Below are 17,710 nucleotides of genomic sequence, written 5' to 3'. Positions count from 1 at the left end.
CGAAATTGTGGCCAATTTGTTACAGGGAGAGTCAGTGGTAGCATGAATTTCTGGATATTAAATGTTCATCTGCAATTTTCTGTAGCGGTCCCAGTAGTAAGTAATTTGTTGTTAAAGTGTACTGAAGTAACATATCACATGACATGGTTAAGCTATGTTTGAGTCAAAAAAAAGGTTATAAATGCAGTTGCAAGAACAATACTTTCCACTCATATCTTGGGATGTTTGATTTGAAAGAGAACTTATTTTATTTCTAATTATAACTATTCTAGTTGTCTGTTAATTCCCCCTGCTCTTTCATCTGTTACTATCTGCAGATGTCTCTTGTTTCTCTAAGACTCACTCTGCATTGAGCGTTTTGTCAGAGTGATTGTTATTTGGGGTGCTTTAACTGTGCTCTCTCCCTCATGCCTCCTGGCGCATGCAGAGCTGTTTTCTCTCCTACTCTGTGAGCTCACGCTGTTTGTCCCGGCTGGGATGAAGCCAAAGCCGCGCGAACCAACATTGGAGGTTTCTCACGCGCAGCAGCCCCAGGCACACCATTGGGTGAGCTGCCGACATCATCTTGAGGAGCAACATGACGCTCCCCGTCGGCACAGAGGCCACGGACCTCACACGCCGGGTCAGCCGCATCAACGCCTCCACACGCTCCTCTGACAGTCATGCAATCATGGAGTGAGAGTCCAGGTGCAGAGCGAGGTAGGGCATCTGCTGGCTCAGCAACAGGGAGCTCTTAGCATGCAATAAATTTGGAATGAGCTGCAGTCAGTGGAAGTGCTGTGAACACCCCCTGAGGATGAAATGGGTTAAATTCCAACACTCGGCCGACCAATGGTGTAACTTCATCACTCAGTGAGTCAGTCAGAAAGACATTACTGTGTGTAGATCTGGCTCCGCTGTTGCGATCCAGCCAAAAATGAACCATACACTGACCACTAAGTCAGACTGCAAGGTTGTTAAATTGCATTATGATCTATTGAACCCACAGTCCTGTAAGTATCCCTGAATGATTTCAGTGCAAAATACTACAAAGGAGGAAAAAACTACAAAGAAAATTTGCTCTTTGATTCAGTGGAAAAGATCAAAATTTTGCAGCTGTGCTGGAAATATCTCTAAAAAATATCAATTTGTTAACATTTCGCACCTCACTCAAAGCAATATGAAAAATCCACATATCTTCACATACATATTTAGCAGGATTTACACGTTCAAATGAAATTTTCAACGTAGCCCTTCATTGTAAGTGTAAGTGTACGTATGTATGGACCTACATGGAGGTTAATTTGAACAGCAGAAGTCAATGCGTGGGTGATTTACAGTAAATACAAAGCAAAACAGGATTTTAATGATATTCCTGCATGACACTTCACATTTCATAGCAGCTGAAATAGCTCAGCTGGAGTGCAGTGAAATATCTCGAGGGAAATCTGCAGCAACTAATGGCCTACCGCAGCTATCATCCAATAAAAAGTTAGAGGTTTAACTTTATCTGTCATCCTCTGTCTCATAATTGCAGACACGCACACGCACACACACACACGCACACACGCACACACACACACACACACACACACACACACACACGATGCTGCTATTCAGTGAACCACACACGGATCTGTTTTATCACATCTTGGCAGACGCTTACAGACAACAGTAATCTCCTGAATACTCTGGTGACTGACAAAGTCCATTCTCAAAAACACCAATTTTCAAATGCTCTATTTTCAGTTGTCTTATAATGCTATTACACTGAAAAGGGAAAGATAAGCTTCACAGTGTGAGAGTGACAGCAGGACACAGGAAGAGAGAAATAAAAACAGATAGTGAAGAATAGAGATACCATAAAGACAGAGGTAGCATTGTGTGTATGTGTGTGTGTTTGTGTGTGTGTGTGTGTGTAGTTAGTGTACTTGAGCTGAATCTGAATATTAACATATCCGTTTATGTGACTGAAATATATTTTCTCTTGAAGCTAATCTGACATGACAACTGACAATTCCTTCAATTGTGAGCATATTTATGCCACCTTAAATGTTTATTTTAGTTGTACAGCAATAAGAAGGTGACATTTCTAGTTTGTTGTGACTGAAGGTGGTAACATGCGTAACAGAGCGGATATCGGGGAATATATGGAAACTGTAAGCTGAGCTTTAGGTGCCATGTAAAGTTGCAGATTAGTTATTTCTATAATATAAAACTAAATCTTTATTTATTGCATTAAGCCTTCATGATTCTATAGTTCCTACAGTAGCACAGATGGATGACTGTATATTGTTGCAATATGCATTTGTTTAACAGTCAGATCATCAATTCACCAGGTAATTAAGCAATTTTCAGTCCAAACAACCATCTGGATAGACAATAAATTAAACTAATGGCCCTGTAAGTGGTTCAATGCGTTTAAGCCGTCTTAAGTCATCTTTCTGTCTTCCTGTCAAATAGATATTCTTCTCCCAGATTTCATTTCACCACACTTCCACAGTAATATCATTAGTAAACTTAGGCAAGTCATTAAAAGCTGACTGGAGTGCTTCAAAAGGTTAATTTATTTGCTAATCATTCTCCTTTTATGAACAATTACAATAAATCACACACTCCACGAAGAACTTCAGTGTCGCTTTCAGTTGAGAGACTTGATTTCACTCTTTTTTTTTTTCTCCGCTGAAATAATGTGACTATCCGTGCACACATGAATGTGCGTGACTCTGCGTATATGTGTGTGTTAAACTGAGCTGGTGGTCTGACAAATATTTTATTCCAAACAGACTCAAAACCTAACAAACATAACCCCTGACAGATGGTATATTACAGTTTATTCTGTGTACTTTACTCATTTCAAAATGCCAATTTTGACAAGTATTTTGGTTCAGTTTTAGTTCTTCTAACTTTCTCTTAAAGCAATTTTAAAAACTCAATTAGGTAGAATAATGGTGGAGATATCATGGGCAGAACCAGCAGCCTCCAAAGTTACCTATTGTAGATGTCGTCGTCTTCCCCTCCCCAGCCCCAGTACTCGTTTGGGAAGCCGTTGATCTTCAGAAACTGCTTTTTACTGAGGCCTGAAACTCCTCCAAAGTATCCTGCGTAGGGCAGCCTGCAGGAGAGGAGAGAAAAAAAAAAACAAAGATAGGAAAAAATGGGAAAGATGAGAGGAAGAGAAGAAATGAGAGGGGGGATTACAAAGCTATAAGGCAAACATTTGAGGAAGATGAACTAACCTCATGACATTACAATTCAAAGAAAACCATGCACTCTACTTTAATGAGTCGTTATCAAATAATGCCTAAACAAACAAGACTGTTCGTAATGATTGGCCACTGTCTGCTCCATTTCACAAATTGATATTGATTTTATGGCAACCAAACAAGAAGTGCCTGTTTTTATGTCCTTTATGCACAAACTGAAGTGAAAAACCAAAGCAAAATCACTTTAACACATTCATTCCAATTAGTCGAGTCAAAAAGAAGAAATCTTCTTTACAACAGGAAGAAACAACGTACATTAAACACACATCCAGTTCAACCTGTGAAATTTAGGATTGCTTTGTCTGCAGGAAAAGCAAAACAAAAAGTCACTTTAGGTCTGTGTTCAGTAGTACATGCACATCCTCTCACATTCCAGTTTATTATGAGACATATAATTAACATTTCCACCCACACAGGAAATAGCTAATAATAACAATAATAATAATAATAATAATAATAATAATAATAATAATAATAATAATAATAATAATAATAGTGTTCCTTATTTCATTTTTTTAGTCTAAGATGCAAGCTACTGTGCAGCAATGATTGGCTGCTACTGTCCCGTCCTGTGGCCTGCAGAGACGGCAGAATTTACATTTGAAAAGCATCTCAGACCGTCCTGAAGTGGTTTGAGACATTCAGATCTCTTAGATTTACATTTAATCATTTGACTGGTGAAATGACCTTGTGTTGGATGAATTTTTAAGTGGATAATATACTATATATCCATATAGAAGACCCATGGAAGGACTGGGTGTTATTGGGGGCCAACGTATTTCTGCACACTGTCAGCATCTTGTGCTTATAGGCAGCTACACAAACAAACACTTCACATCTATGTTCTTCTCACTATGTTAGCTTGAATGCTACAAAGAATTTAATGACGAGTTTCATTCGTCCTTCATCTGGCTTTACATTAGAAATGTCAGATAATGCCTGACTCAATTATATAATTGCCCCATTATGAATTCTGTCACCCGAGAAGAATCAATTGATAAACGTACAATGAAAGAGAAATTAGAGCTTAAAGAGGAGAACATGAAACCAGAAGAGATGAACAGAAGAAACACAAAGAAAAAGTGCAAAATATTACATAAAAGTAAAGAAAATGAGGGAGAAGAGAGAGTTAGAGGATGAGAAAGAGCAAGATAATTAAGTGATAGAGGAGAGTCTGTGTCATGTTCGTGAAAGTACATACAGTATATATAGTATATAAAAATGATGCATGTGTATGTATGTGTGTGTGTGTGTGTGTGTGTGTGTGTGTGTGTGTGTGTGTGTGTGTAGACAGTGGACAGACAACTACTTTTTTTTATTTTTTCCTCAAAAGTGGTGAGGCTAGTGGAGTGGGACGAACGTCAGCTGGGAGTGTCATGACAGGCGCCCGGAGTCTAACCAGAGGCTGACGCACATGTGTGTGTGTGTGTGCGTATCTGTGTGTGTGTGTGTGTGTGTGTGCGCACAGTATGTGTTGTCAAACGTATGACAGGTCCCAGTTGAAAGATGACAAGCAGAAACTAATGAGACCGTCTGTTTCTGCACAAGTTTCTCCCAGCAACAATATGGTGTGTTTGCGTGTGTGCTTATGCTGGAAATGGACACACGCTAAGAGAGAGAGAGAGGGAGAGAGAGAGAGAGAGAGAGAGAGAGAGAGAGAGAGAGAGAGAGAGAGAGAGAGAGAGAGAGAGAGAGAGAGAGAGAGAGAGAATATTTGCTAAACTGTTCACATGTTTTTCTTGAGAACTTCAGAACTAAGTTTAAAATTTTCATTATTGAGCTATAAAGAGAATAAACAAATCTCTTATATAATATTCTCAACGGTTGCAGCTCCATAAACATAATCTCTGTGTTAACATTTCTAGTCTATATGTGATATTCATCCATCAAATAATAACTCTCACTACTGAGATGCAGGCATGTCAGAAAGTTGTCAATTTTGGGACAAAAAGTATATATAAAAAGGGGGAAACCAGCTTGTCCTGGTTCTATTCTTCTTCTTTTTTTTCATTGAGTTGATGTGTTTTTTGTACCATCATTCTCTCAGTTATAATATTCTTGGCTTTGTTTTTATGTTAGGGGAGCTTGGATGGTCCTATAGGTTACTTAGTGAATGACTGACACGTGTTAAAGATCACCTCAGAGATAGCAGACAAACATCCGGGGTAGGTGATTAATTATTTCTCTGTGGACAATTTCATGCTGTTTCATTTTAAAGGTAAAATGCTATCTTAAATACGGTATTTCTGGCAGCAGAGGTGACTTTGACATTTATCACTGTGTTCTAACATTTAAACTACATTGATTAGCTGGAAAGGGCATCTGTAATTAAAGGTGCAAATGTGTAACGTTTGATGGCCCTAAATCCTAAACCTTATGTCTGGTTTATACAAAATGTGTTACTTACATGCAGATTTCCTTACAAACTGCAGTGATTTGCCAAATGAGGACACTGTAATTAACGGTCAAAATAACATAAATTAGATGGATGTTAAAGAGCCTAAAAACCTATTTTCTCAATTAGCTTCTTTATATGAGCAATGAGGTCCAACATTATGCAAAATTACAAAATTGGAAAAGTTTTGGTTTGGTCACGAGACACATTTTGTGTTTTTGTGTTTTGAAGTGGTTGGGACTTAGTGATGACACAATATTATTCACACCAATCAGAATTGAGCAATATTTTAATCAAAATCTAACAGCTGAGGTGTTGTTTTCTTACCATAGCGTCTTATGAAGCATATTAGCCTAAGGTTTTGGCTCTTAAAGTCTTAATAATGTAGATTTTTATTACATAGATTGCTCTTCATTTAGTAATGTAGATTTAATGTTGTAGGGAAACTCTCAAGTTGTTAAACCACTTCACAGGTTTCATTGTGAAGAAACTAATGTTTTTACATTAATATCTATCCTTAAACTCCATCAAACATGTTGAATTCATTTCCTGCATCATACATGTGTTTTTCTTTTACATTGGTTTGCTGTCCTCTTCTTTCATCTGTGCATTGTTACTTTTGCCATTTCCGTTTTTAACTGTGTTAAAGGGGACACAACATGCTTTCTGTGATTTCTTCCCCATTGAATTGACATCAGATCGTTCACACATGCCCGTGCGTTCTCTAGCCACTCACATATTTCGGATCTCGTTGTGAGCATCTACAAATGTATTTGAAAAGTTGACATTTTGAATAAAAAAGGAAAAAATATGTGAACTCCTACTTCTACTGTTTGTTTATGGAGCCTCCAGAACTGCTGGAAGTCTCCAAAGGGACAGCTTCCAGGAGCTGATCGGCTCATCGTCTTAAAGGTGCAGTATGTAGAATTTAGTTGCATCTAGTGGAGCGGACTTGGCAGAAATGGAATATAACATTCACAACTATGTTTCAATTAGTGTATAATCACCTGAAAATAAGAAGCATTTTGTTTTTGTTACCGTAGAGTGAGCCCTTTATATCTACATGGAGAGCAGGTCCTCTTCCACGGAGTCCGCCGTGTTGCACCACCATGTTTCTACAGTAGCTCAGAAAGGACAAACCAAACACTGGCTCTGGTGAAGGCCTTTTGCGTTTTTTCACGAGTTTCACAAGGTTCTTCTACACACTTGGAAGGGGAAGGTTGAGAGGAAGTGTATTCATTTAGTTGCAATCTGCAACCTCACCACTTGATGCCACTAAATTCTACACAATGGTCCTTTAAAGAGACAGGAGCTAAAACGGCCTGTTTCAGACGGAGGCTGAACAGCGGGGCTGCATAAAGGGCCAGTATAAGATAAATAATGAGTTTTTTGAACTGTAAATCATGCAAAAATATACCAGTAGAACCCCAGAATAAAAATATAGACCTGGAAATGTACATGATACGTCCTGACAGTAAACGCTGACCCACTCAATGGATTGCTAACATTGTCAGAATAAGGTCAGGACATTGTGCATATGTGCACTCTGCGAAGGTGTAAATGGGCTGTAGTGCACTCATCCTATGCTTACCCAGGGAGCAAGTACTTAAACATCCACAAAATTACATACAAAATAATGGTAATTTAATTTAATACATACATTACATAAGTTGCTGACAGAGACTACAATTTGTGGAATGTGTCTGAAAGAGTCATGTTGTGAAATGGACTTCAAGGTGACCCTCTCTGCTCAGAGAGCTGTTAGGTGTCGTGAGGCGCTAAGTTAATGGAATGGCACTTAATGTGTCCTGACGTTCACTGGCAATGTTTTTTTTTTACCATTTATAAAAAAAATAAAAATAAAAAAAAACAAGTAGTGCTTTTACATTAGGGAGCAGCTGAGGATCTTTTCCTGAGATGACTCAGCTGGAGTCAGTCTGCACGACACCTGAACTTAATCTTCCATTATTTTTTTCTTTCTTGCATTAATGCTGGTTTGCTTCAGCTTGGGAGCCTCTAACTCTTAAGACTGAACAAAAATGTTGGTAGGCAGACTCAGACCGCTTTGACCTTGGGAACCGATTCTCTATAATGATCTGATTTTTACATCAGCAATTAACTACAATCAATTATGTGACCTTTCACTCTCTCTCACCACCAGCCTATACTTTAATCTCCTATTCCTTAATTTTCTAGGAGCCAGAAAAAGTCTGATGAACCCATTTTAAGTCCTTACTGATTAATTGCTAATAAAAAACGTTACCTACAGCCCTGCTTACCACCTGGTTTCGTATTTGTTGCCAGAGAGCATTAGCTTATTAAGCATTATATCAGGGAGCTCTGGGTTTTCAGTAGAATAGGTTTTGGGGAATGACAGCTTTTGGAAGGGTAGGTCATTTTCACTGGCCATGTTTAGGCCATTAATCAATGCTTCCAGTGCTTTTAGATAATTGAGGGCAAGTGTGGTGTCACTATGCAAAAAGACACAACTAAAACAGAACCCAAGCATTCAGTACTGACTGTGAGGATCTCTTTTGACTCCACAACATGTTGATTACATGCTGGAGATGTGACCGAGAACATTCCCTTAACACAGAATACTCTGTATATGTATGAGCTGCTACTTTTTTCATGGGTATTTCTCAGTTTTGTGTCCATGCAACCTTAAGTCATCCAGATGGTAATTTCCAACCTAACTTCAAGGTTTTCTTGGGAGGGTTATCTAACATACAGATAGGGGACTAAAGCTGGATTTATGCTCGACACAAGGGGCTAACAAGAGTCCAACCACATAGGTTTTGATATATAGTTCACTGTAAGATTTCTCATGTTTATACCACCACCGCAAGACAGTATAGGCCGTATTGTGCTTTAATTATAGTAACTACAGCAACTGTTCGACGATCTGCCGTGTTTCATTAGTGAAGATGACACTATTTCATGCAGTGGAGATGTCTTTGTGAGATGCGTTATTGAAAAGAAGAAGATAACTGAGCCTTTTTTCAGCTTGCTTCATGTTGTCTTCACTCTGAACAATCTGACAAAAAAAAAAACAGCCCATACTAACCAATCACAGTCGTTGTGGTCCCCACGTGGTATCTCTAAGGTGTTATATTTTTGAGGAGGCACTTACAGCGTGGCTACAGAGGCTGTGCAAGTAGCCAACATAGGTAACAGCTCATTGCAGAATTATTAATGGAGCTGGTCAAGGTGGTGCTGGGTAAAGCTACATTAGCAAGTTTTGGGAGGGTCTATGTTCTTTTATCATGCCGTTTCATTTTGTGACAAATTGTTGATTAGTTAGATCTAGACAGGTTTTTATTTTGTTCCTGTCTCACTTTGAACTTTCACCACTGCACAAGAAGCCAAGATGTGTGACCTTTTGATCTTTTATATATTTTAAAATATGTAAATTTGTGCAACTGCCTTGTGATGGAAAATTAAGCTCTTCTTTTTCGAGTTCCAATTAGTGAATTGGCCTGGAACGATGTCACATTGCCAACTTAGTCAGTGCCTCTGTGATATAAATTATGGAAAATATGGACAAATCATGTTCAAAAAGTGTTTCTTGTACATTATAGCTCCTTTAAGCTATAGAAACAGTAACTACAGTACACTGCTTATCAACCTGCTGAATGCAGGTTGGTCTAACAGGTCTAGTGTTCAGAGGTAGTAATGGTCTTGATTTGTTAGTTACGCTTTGTGTCATGTGTCTTTGTTAGGACTACAGAAGCTTGAGCAACCAAAAATTGGCACTGAGCTGTGATGCATTTTCATGTTAATTTACGCTACAGACAAGAATTTAAAAGTATAATAGGATTTAAATTAAAGACTACTCTGTCAATTGTCTTTCAGAACAAAGACTGAAGCCCATTTCTTAAAACTTTGGTAAGGCAGCCAGCTGCAGATTTGCATTCTCCATATTTATTTTTTACAAACCAAGTTTAACAAACTGTGAAATTGATATACAATAATAATCGGAGCAGCCAGGCAGGTTCAGAGCCCCTCTTATGGGGCCCTGGGGGAAAAAGTTTACTTTTGGGACCCTGTTGATCCACACTACGTAGTAGTTAGAACTCTAGAGCTCAAATGATTTGGTGATTAATTGATTAGTCCGTTGACAGAACATTAACTGGCAACAGTTCTCATAATTGATTAATTGTTTAAGTATTTTTTTATCGCAAAAGCTGATACCAGCTTCTCAGATGAGAATATTTGTGAATTTTCCATGATAGTAAACTCAACATCTTTGAGCTTTTGACTGTTCATCTGGCAAAACAAATAATCTCAGTATATTAACGTGTTGCTTCAGAGAATGATGAGCATATGTCACTTCTATTTTCTGATATATTATATCAATCAAATATTAAAGAAAATAATTTTCAGACCAATTAATAATGAAAATAATTGTTGGTTGCAGCCTTACAGTACTCCTATGATGGAATAATACTACCTTGCACTTAGTTTTTTGTGTGCAATTTGATAAAACACAACTTAACAACAACGAGCACAACATAAACTAAAACAATTCAGGTCTTTAAAATCTGGGGCCCCTGGGCAGTTGCCCGCTTTGCCCAGATGGTGATCCAGCCTTTATGTAAGGTATAATTATCCCTGAAGTGTTCTTCATCAATGTGTGTGTGCACACATATGTGACTTAATTTATTCTGCCTTTTAGTGAGAACACTACTGCATTGAGATGAGCTCAAACAAACTTATTGAAATTAGACTTTGACAAACACCATAACCCAAATTCCATTAAAATAGGTTGAACTGAAGTGCTCTTAATCATCAAGACTTTTAAAGGTAAATGCAAGTAAAAACTTGGGCTCATCAGCACTAAAATCACCCACTAAGGTGAGCATCATCACCTCACCTGAAGCCAAACTTGTCCATGGCGATGGCAAAGTGTCTCGGCTGGTCATAGCAGTGGTAGAGATTGCGGTCGTCCATGGGGATCAGGTCCACATCGCTGAAGATGAAGCAGTCGTACTCTGCATCCTTCAGAGTCTCCGTGTAGCCAACATTCAACAACTTGGCACGATTGAAAGTGTCCTCACCCAACTGCAAGAAAACACATAAAACAAACACCATTATTTTATTGTTAAATATAGATGAGGAGGACATATTATGTAGCTTCATCAGTGTGTCATCTGCTTGAGAGGTTTTGTGTGAAAAATGTTTAGCAGCTTGGAACGTGTCTTCACTTTGCTGAAATATGTTTGGTGGTAGGAACATGTTCAGTTAACTGGATAACTGGATACTGTAACACGGTTCCTATGATGTCCAACATCTGCCTTTAAACTTTATAATAACCTGCCTCTTTGTCCCATAGATCTAAATGTAAACTAATACAAGAAGTACTGTAAAGGGGGCACTAAATATGTCAGAAATGTCATGAAATAAAAGTGGGTTCAAGTGGTATAAGAGGCCGATCACAATTATGTATCGGGTATTTCACAGGTTTATGAACTGAAACAACAGCTAACGCTTCACTGCTACATGCACTGTTACCGTAAACAAAGGGAAAATGAGTCAGACTAAGCCAAATGAGGTCATGTTAAAATCAAACGTGTCTTTTATGTAATAACCCAGAATGAATTGGTGTATTACCCTAAGAAAAAAAATCAGTTGCTTGAAACAGTGAAACATATCTTCTTCTAAGACTCTGCTTGTCTGAAGTTAAACACTTTGAAGAGAACCATTTTTGTTTCAGTTTATCTCTGCTTGAACAGAATCATGCTATGTATGAAAGTATAAGTAATACATGTTTGTCATTACTACAGTTTGCTAGCTAACCAAACAATTAGCTTGATTAGCTGGCTAGTTGTCCCATACAGTAAGTAAAACCCAAAGCAAAATTAGCAGAAATAGCTAATCCAGTGTGCTAATTTCTGTATTTACTTATGTTTGGACTCAGAGACACATGTATAAAATAATTTATTAAATTAAATTTTATTTAGAAAGCTTTAGGAGGCTGGCCCAGATTTATTTTGATGGGGTGAGTGCAAAGTTAGCATGACAATTCTCCTTTAAAGAGGACTTATCATGCACATTTCCAGCTCTATATTTATATTCTGGGCCTCTACTGGTATATCTTTGCATGATTCACAGTAAAAAAAAAACTCCTTATTTATCTAATGCAACCCCTCAGTTCAGCCTCTGTCTGAAACAGGCTGTTTTAGGTCCTGCCTCTTTATTTCCTCCCTCCCTCCTCCCGCCCACTGTGTTCTGAATGTTTAGCTCCTGGAAGCTGCCCCTTGGCCGACTTCCAGCAGTTTCAGAGTCTACATAAATAAAAAAAACCACAATAGCCTAGTAGTAGGAATTCACTTCTTATTCTCGTTCTGTACTAAACATGGAACATCCTAAAATACATCCGTACATGTTTTAGCCCAAATCCAATCCGATACACGAGTGGACAACGTGATCAACCCGTGGAACGACATTAGCAACAAAGGCTACAGAACAGAAAGCTTTTTGAGGGCATCACAAAGTGGAAGTAAAGGTAACTTTTTCTAAGTGAAGTGTTCGGAGAAGACTGAAATCTTGGCTTTTGACTTTCAGAGAGCATTTTTACATAATGTTAACCTAATGTTTTGGACCTTTGACCATGTTTATCATGGACATCTAACATTATGACAGTATAAAAATAACAGAAAATCACAAAAAGCATGATATGTCCCCTTTTAATGTAGCCAACCAACTAAGTTGACACTTCAGGTTTAGAGCATTGCTGGCCATCAGTATTTAATGTCTGCAGTGCTGGTCTGTATTTATCTCCACATACAGTATGAACCGATGTGTGTATTGATCCCAAGAGAGCCGGCTGCTGCAGTGAAACGCATCTGTTTTTCAGACTCTGCATGGCCCAGGTTCAACACTCTGGCTAAGATAAATGCATTCTTGCCGAGCAGCACAGCAGTGTGAGATAGCCGAGGTTAATATATATGACAGTTATAAATTCAATAATGTACAAGCCAGTGTATATCTCTTTCTGCAGAGCTCTTGTGTAACAGCACAGCTTGGTAAAATCCAAGTCCTTGATAAGCTGCCGGGAGGTCAGTGAGCAAAAAGTGATGCTACTCTTCAAGCTGACACTCTTTGGCAGACTCTTTTCTGACACATGTTGACAGTACATCCTCCCTGAACACTCATTGAATTTATTTTACTTTTCATGACAGGTACAGTTAAGAAGCCCATGATGTAGGAAAAAATAAAAAAAAATTCAAATCCTTTGTACTTTCAGGATCTGGTACATGCATTAACAGACTGAGTCATCAGGACAATTTCCCCTCAAGAAAAGCTTTTATTCACTTACTGTACAAGTCAATTTATTTTGGTACAAATGGCCTCAGTCTCCTAGCAAGCGCAAGCACAATCTTTGTATGGGCAGATTATTTGATTATGAAAGTATGTACTAGCTACACCCTGTGTCACATGTAAAGAGTTGTTCCATTTTAAGTAAAAAAAATACAGTTAATTAATATTTGCAGCCAAAGATGGCTATGCTTTAATAAGGGCTGAAACTAACAATTACTTTCATTAGTGATTAATCTGCTGATGATTTTCTTGATAATCATTTTGTCTATAAAACATCAGAAAACAGTGAAAAGTGCCCGTCACAATTTTCTAAAGCAAAAGGTGACACCAAGTTGTTTCTTGTTTTGGTCTACCAATAGCCAAAAACCCAAAGATATTCAATGTAAGAAAAGGAAGAGCAGCAAATTAAATGTTTGGCATTTTTGCTTGATAAATTGTTCAGGTTACTTGATGAAATCAAATATATACAAGAACCACACTGAAAGAGGAAATGTCATAGCAGGGTTGGAAATTACAGTAGGGTATTACACAGCAAAATTAGCATGAATATTGCAGTATAATGTCCGGACATGAAAGTCTGAACATCCTTTTGTGAAAATTTTTCAAATTGCTCTTTATCTTTGCACCTTTTTATAGTATTGTTTGTTCCAGTCTGGATGTATTTCATTCATTCATTCATTGTAAAATGTGTAAGTTACTCATCTTGAAATACAGTTCACATTATAGCATTTACAAAGAAATCTACTGTTTGTCACTGTGTTTACACTGGAAAATTAGCAGTGTGAGTATTAGAGTATCAGTATTAGAACTGTAATATAGGCTTTCATGCAAATAGACTACTGTTAAGTCCTTATGCAAAGTGTGTAAGATGTGAGAGGCCCCACATGACAAGATTACATGTTTATGTTAATTAGATTGGGTCCCAGTGCGAAGCTTCATTTCTAAATCATAAAAAAGGACTTCCCAGTGTGATGAATACCTCAGTATCTACAGTATGTAGCAGAACAATGACCCACTGTTACGAATTTGCCGCAGTCACGTATTCCTGGGCCATTAGGGAAAACCACCCACTTTTGACAGCACCAAGAATCTCCGAGATGATTAATGTATCTGCTGCCTGTCCTTACTTTTGCTCAGGTTACAATCTATTTTCTTTTCTTTTCTTTTTCTTTTGGAGGTATACTTGCTTCCATACCGGTGCATTATCTGTCTGGACCGACCGTGAATCAAGTACAATGCGTAATCCCTCTGGTAAACCCGCTAATACCTGAGATTTGAGAGCATAATCCCCTGTGCAGGTAACAAAAAAAAAAAAATCTATTGTCACAATTCCACTGCGGGCTCCAAATATCAGCTCAAGTGGTCTTCTGAGTGTGGTATAGCACGTTGGTGCAATATCATATGAGGTTAGGAGAGCAAAATATAACTGATGGAACCTGAGGTCAGCAAGATCAGCCGCTGATATTTCAGAACTGAAAAAACGTCAAAAACTTCTGGTCTTTTACAACATATTTACAACAAATAATATTTAATGTAGTGTATATAATTAATAAATGTTCTACTATTACTAGTCGATTTTTCTTCAAAAAGCGTCTTCCCTGATGTGGATCTAGTGTTTTTTCTTGTGCTGCAAGCTACAATCAATATGGACATGCTCAAATTTTCTTAAAAAGTCCGTTCATATTGTCTGTGTGTTCCCCAGAGAGAGAGAGCATAAGAAATTAAATGAAAGGGCAAGGGATAGAGGGACAAACAGAGAAAGAAAGAAAGAAAGAGATTCTCAGCTGTGTTGCTCTCAGCAGATGATCTTATACGTCTTTAGAAAAACCAAGCCCTCTTTTTGTGCTCCTAACCTCATTAAGCGTTATTGCGGTCATTATTTATATATTTTAATAAGACGTCTGTGTGAACCTCCCAGCATTTTTGCTTTATGACGCCCTGCATCTTTCCTAATCACTTCCTGCCATAAGCAACTTCAGACCACTTGCAGGATGTGAGGTAAACTGACACCCATTATATTCAACAGGCCATTTAAGTATTGTGGTTACACAGAGGCAATGGGATTGATTGGAACTCTACAATAAGCACATTTCCTGTATACTTACTTACATTACCAAATTACATAACCCTTTCAAAGAAATGTCCTAAGAATGAACAGTTACACAGCAGCTACTTTTAAGAAATTATTGAAAAAAAATGACTGGACATTAGTAGGAAACTAAGGGATCTGTAAAATAAAGTGTTATTGCATATGAATATATACCCATATCTGTGATTCAAATTAAATATTAAAAATGTCAAACATTTTTTTAAGATCTCACAACATAAACAGGCAAGAAGCCATATGGAAGAGCATGATGCAGTCTTCTCCTCTGTGTTCAAACCAGTCCATCTCCCACCACTCCATTGTTGAGTTTTTTCAATATTGGCTGATTTATTTTGTTGACACAGTGTTTTCTGTGGACTGTGCATTTTTCCCCTGCTGCCAGCTTCAATTCACAGTTTTTTCCCCCCTTACAGCTTTAGGCTGTTGTTTCCTGACCAAAACCAGACCCATTATTTCTCACCCAGAATGCACTGGAAAGAACTGCTCTGCCACAACTTGCCACCAGTGGCCCACATGGGACAGTAAAACCGTTCATGTTTTAATATATGACAAATCAACAAATTATATGTTGACAGGGTGAAATGCAAAAGAGGGTTCCTCCAATATATCAAGGGTGCTTTTTGGCTCCTCGTTTGCAAATTCACCGGCATCTTTTAACTTTCAAGGACATTTCTGCTCCATTAATTTTTTCAGGCTGTACATAATGCAGTGTGCATATGCATGTGAGCATGCAGTCTCAGCCTTGTGTAAATGAGCTAACTGACAAGGGTGACAAGTTTGTGTGCGTGTCACAAATTTGGTTTTCTTGAGTTAGTCGAGAGAACAAGCACAGAGATCCTGAGACAGTCATTAAACTTGATGCATGTTTGAAAATACAAAGCACCTCAGTCATGAGTTAAGTGTATTGCACAGTCCTCACTGTGTTTCTGCAACTTCCCTGCATTCGTCATTTAATTAATTTACAAAATGAACAGGTACTCGTCACTATGACAGATTTTGTTCTGAAAGCCTCGCTGCCTTGCAGGGATGCTATTTGAATTAAAAGTTGGCCAGGCCTGTTTCATTCACACAGTCTACAGAGGCTTTAATTAGTTCATTGTGCAGTAATTAGCATTTATCAATAATCAGGACCGTTGTGCGCTGATGTTTTTACATTACGGTTTTATCCAAAGTGGCTTACAATAAGTGCATTTAACCTCCATACAAACAAAAACTAGATGTGATGAAACATTTTAAGTGAGTCCCTCACTAACAAACAACTGCAAACATTATTTACATGTCAGTTTTGGTGATTATTCATTATTTAGTTCATTAACTCTATTGCACAGTCAAATTTTGACCTGAATTTTAAATGCTGGAAACAAACAAACTGCTGTTCTGAGAGTGTGTTTACTTCGTTTGACATGGATTTGGATTTTTTAAATTTATTTTGCATATTCATGTTTGGATCTCTGTGTACCTGATGTAAAGTGGGACATGCAAGTGCAATCTTATTGGGTTGAAGTAACAGCAGCACACAGCATGTGTCCTTCTCTCACAAACTTTTCTGTTTGAATTTTCTTGTTTGTACTTAAAATGCTACAATTTATGTTTCACTTGGGGGCATCGCAATGAGCTGTAAACTCTGTAAACATCGAACTTTTAACATTGATATAGCGGATGTGTTTTCAGTTCCTATTCAGGGGTCCTATTTCTGTCATGTGGCGAAATCCAATATTCACCTTTCTTTAAGCTGTTTTGACGTCTGCCAAAATACCTTTAGCTGCTAAATGCTCCACTTCGTTCACCAGCTAGTCTATAACTTTATTTGTCTGATGCTTGTGTGCTGAGTGTAGTGGGTTTTTAGAGCTTTTTCAGTGAAAACAGCTGCTTGATGAGAAGATCAAGAGTGACAAACAGCAAAGTTGTGGGCCGTAAAAACCAAAACAATTAGCTGAAAGATGCTAAAATTCCTTTGTTAGCTTCCTTGGAGTTGGTTGAATATTCTCTGTGAGTTCATCACTACAAGTGACCTTTTTCACATTACATGTACATTAGTTATCTGATGCATTGTTAATATAGAACTATTGATTTGAGCAGCTTTAAAAAGAAGCAGTTCTAGATACAGAAGATTTTACAGACAAACTTTAGCATCAGCACGGATGACTGATATTGAATACATCAGGGCTGCTTGATAACTGGGATTAAGTGCAGGCAGCGATTGGGAACGCCGACCTCTGACTGACCCTCCTGAGTGGAAAACCACTGGGGTGGATCACTGGCTATCTGGGAAAATATGGGTGGGGTAATTGAATTGAAAACACTCATCATCTGCCATCAACAAGTCCAGTTGATCCACTACAGCAGCTCAGTGACTGACAGCAGGAAACTGTGGTTGTAGCGCTCCCTGTTGTGGTTGTTGGCAGCTTCCCGTAATGTGTGCAACAGTGTGTGCGAGGCAGGGCAGCGCTGACAGAAATGTGTGTTTAGTCAGTCCTGATGGGGAATATTTCAAAACAAAACAGGCTGTAAGGAACAATGTGAAATGATACCAACATTGATAAATATTTCAATGCCTCCAAAAGTTGCTTCATTACAAAGCCTTTTAACGTACTAAGCAGATGAGATTTGGACCATCTGGAGTTGGTTATCAACTTCAGT

General features: G+C 38.1%; 1 protein-coding gene across 1 annotated transcript in view; it reads right to left on the bottom strand.

Moving 5' to 3' along the window:
• Nucleotides 1-17,710, bottom strand: part of b4galt2 (UDP-Gal:betaGlcNAc beta 1,4- galactosyltransferase, polypeptide 2) — a 190,929-nt gene that overhangs the window by 30,563 nt on the left and 142,656 nt on the right. The window contains exons 5-6 of the mRNA XM_042429158.1: nt 10,517-10,704; nt 2,972-3,094 (exon numbers count right to left, since the gene is read on the bottom strand). Coding sequence (XP_042285092.1) covers nt 2,972-3,094; nt 10,517-10,704 — 311 coding nt within the window. The remainder of the gene's footprint in view (nt 1-2,971; nt 3,095-10,516; nt 10,705-17,710) is intronic.

Source organism: Thunnus maccoyii, chromosome 12, assembly GCF_910596095.1.
Source record: "Thunnus maccoyii chromosome 12, fThuMac1.1, whole genome shotgun sequence".
Taxonomy (NCBI): domain Eukaryota; kingdom Metazoa; phylum Chordata; class Actinopteri; order Scombriformes; family Scombridae; genus Thunnus; species Thunnus maccoyii.
The sequence above is the reverse complement of the archived record's forward strand: the minus strand, read 5'-3'. Positions and strand labels throughout refer to the sequence as shown.